The following is a 2,535-nucleotide window of genomic DNA, read 5'->3' as shown; positions in this document are numbered from 1 at the left end:
CATCACTAGATAAACACAGGTAGCAGTAAAATCATTTTCAGGAGCTCTGATATTTTCCTACTTTATTAAATGTGTGGTATTTTGTAGGTGTTTTTTTTCTGTGCAGTTATTGGAGATATTTCCTGGCAAGAAGACGGGAACTCTCCCTAATAAACACACAAAAAAAGTGCATGCACTGTTTGAATAAAGATTTAAGGTTTTCCTGTTCGAATACAGTATGTATATAATTTCCATGGTACATACATGGGGAGCTTACTTTTCACATGACTGTACCTATGGCTCCATGAATGACTGACAACTCCAAAATTGGGCAGCAAAGTGGCTAAATGGTTAGCACTTAGACCTGGCAGTACTAGGTTCATTGGTTCAAATCCCAACCACAGCACCACCTGCCTGGAGTTTGTATGTGCTCCCTGTGCCTGTGTGGGTTTCCTCGCACAATCCAAAGACATGCTCGTAGGTTAATAGGATCCTGTCTAAATTGGCCTTGGTATGTGTATGTATGAATGTAAGTTAGGGATTGTAGATTGTATGCCCCTTGAGAGTTAGGGACTGATGTGAATGTACAGTATATATGTAAAGCGCTGCATAAATTGACAGCACTATATAAGTACCTGTAATAAATAAAAAAAATTAATTGTATGTGCCGACTAGACCAGTCATCTAGAGTTGCCCAGATTTCCTCCCAAGTGCATTTCTGCTCACCTGCCAGCTTTTTTCATCCACAATTTTTACAAAATTATTTTTAATTTTCCAAATCACAAGGTTGGATATTTTGTACTTTTGTAAAATTTGGAATTAGGGGTGGATTCTTCATTCTCTAATAGCAGTCAGTCTGCTAAAATCAGAACTCACGTTCCTTAAACTCACTGAAATAGTATATGTTATAGAGATATAAATATGTAATAAAAATATGTATGGATCTTTTCGACTAGCTTGAAATCCCGAATGCAAAAACAATACCTTCCAAATGATTTAAAAAGTGTTCTACCATAATATCGTGACATCAAGCAATGCTTTATTTGTTTAAAAAATGGTGTTAGCTTGAATATATTGTTTTCACCTATGACCCCTGGATCAGTTGCAAATATGCAACAGGTCAATGAAAGTAAATTGTGTGCACAAATAAGACAAAAGACCTATACATATCCTATAGTTAACAGAAAACAGTCAGCATCATTAACTTTCTGCAACATCAGCAGAAAGTGGTATATAATAGAGTTGTTACTCCATCCCTGAAACAGTTCACAGTTCACAGCTCACAGCTCCTGGGTCACATCTCCAGTCAAAATGGTTAAGGTAGGCTACTTTTCTATTTGTAAGGCAGAATAGAGGCTGATGTTTGTACTGTAAAGAAAGAAAATGATCTATTTCTAAGAATTTTCTGCACATAGCTAGATGACATATTATGGTGCATTTTAAGTATATTTTAAGCAGTAATTAAAGCAGTCAGAATTCTAGAACTAATAATAGGCATGTTGTATGCAAGGTATACACAAAATATAATACTGTATATAACACATTCATGAGTTCTGAAAAGTGTTTTAAATACATGTCATTGTCTGTCTATAGATCGTTTTCTATGAGGATAGAAACTTCCAGGGTCGTTCCTATGAGTGCAACTCTGATTCCTCTGACTTGTCTTCATACTTCAGTCGTTGTAACTCCATCCGAGTAGAGAATGGAAACTGGATCCTGTATGAACATCCCAACTACAGAGGACACCAGTATTTTTTGAGGAAGGGAGAGTATCCTGACTTCCAGCAATGGATGGGATACAATGACTCTATCAGATCCTGCCGTCTGACCCCACAGGTGTATTTTACTTTATTTTTAGAATACATGCAGTAATATTTTGAAATGTGAATTAAATCTTGTAATAGTTTGTTTCATTTACTTCCCCAACTATAGCAGCAGCAGTTGACTTAATATGTTTTACTGAATACATTTTATTGAATACTTGTTATTTAATACAGCACCGTGGACCCTTCAGATTAAGTGTCTATGAAAGAGAAGACTTCAAAGGACAGATGATGGAGTTTACTGAAGATTGTCCTCATGTTTATGAGCAGTTTCGCTACAATGATATCCACTCCTGCCATGTACATGATGGATACTGGATGTTCTATGAGGAGCCCAACTACAGAGGACGTCAGTATTACCTGAGACCTGGAGAGTACAGGAGATTCACTGACTGGGGAGCTTCTAACTCTAGAATTGGTTCTTTTAGACGTGTCCAGCATCAGTATTAAATATAAAATACACATTTATCACCATCTAAACTTTAATAAAACTTTAATGTAAACTTTTCTCTGTGTTTGCATAATTTTTTTATATTATAAGAACATGAAAAGGGACAGCAGTGATCTAGTTTATGCTCTTAGTGCAGCCATTACTGACTGAATGCTATAATAATTAGTCACGTTCATAAATACCCTTTTTAACAATATAATCTGTTGATCTAAAAAAAAATCTTTATTCCCTATGATGTTTATGGTTGTCAATGGCTGCTTAGAATAACTTACTATCCTGGGA

General features: G+C 35.8%; 1 protein-coding gene across 1 annotated transcript; it reads left to right on the top strand.

The window, feature by feature from the left end:
* The first annotated feature begins 1,244 nt into the window (after positions 1–1,244).
* On the top strand, positions 1,245–2,309 carry LOC149473806 (gamma-crystallin-3-like). The gene is made up of 3 exons (XM_089671347.1): positions 1,245–1,299; positions 1,573–1,815; positions 1,977–2,309. Exons 1-3 carry the CDS (start codon positions 1,291–1,293, stop codon positions 2,250–2,252), a joined length of 528 nt encoding a protein of 175 aa, XP_089527473.1. The 5' UTR covers positions 1,245–1,290; the 3' UTR covers positions 2,253–2,309.
* The last annotated feature ends 226 nt before the right edge of the window (positions 2,310–2,535 follow it).

Source organism: Staurois parvus, unplaced genomic scaffold, assembly GCF_062004578.1.
Source record: "Staurois parvus isolate SC_StPar_1 unplaced genomic scaffold, SC_StPar_1.0 ptg000011l, whole genome shotgun sequence".
Lineage (NCBI taxonomy): Eukaryota > Metazoa > Chordata > Amphibia > Anura > Ranidae > Staurois > Staurois parvus.
The sequence above is the reverse complement of the archived record's forward strand: the minus strand, read 5'-3'. Positions and strand labels throughout refer to the sequence as shown.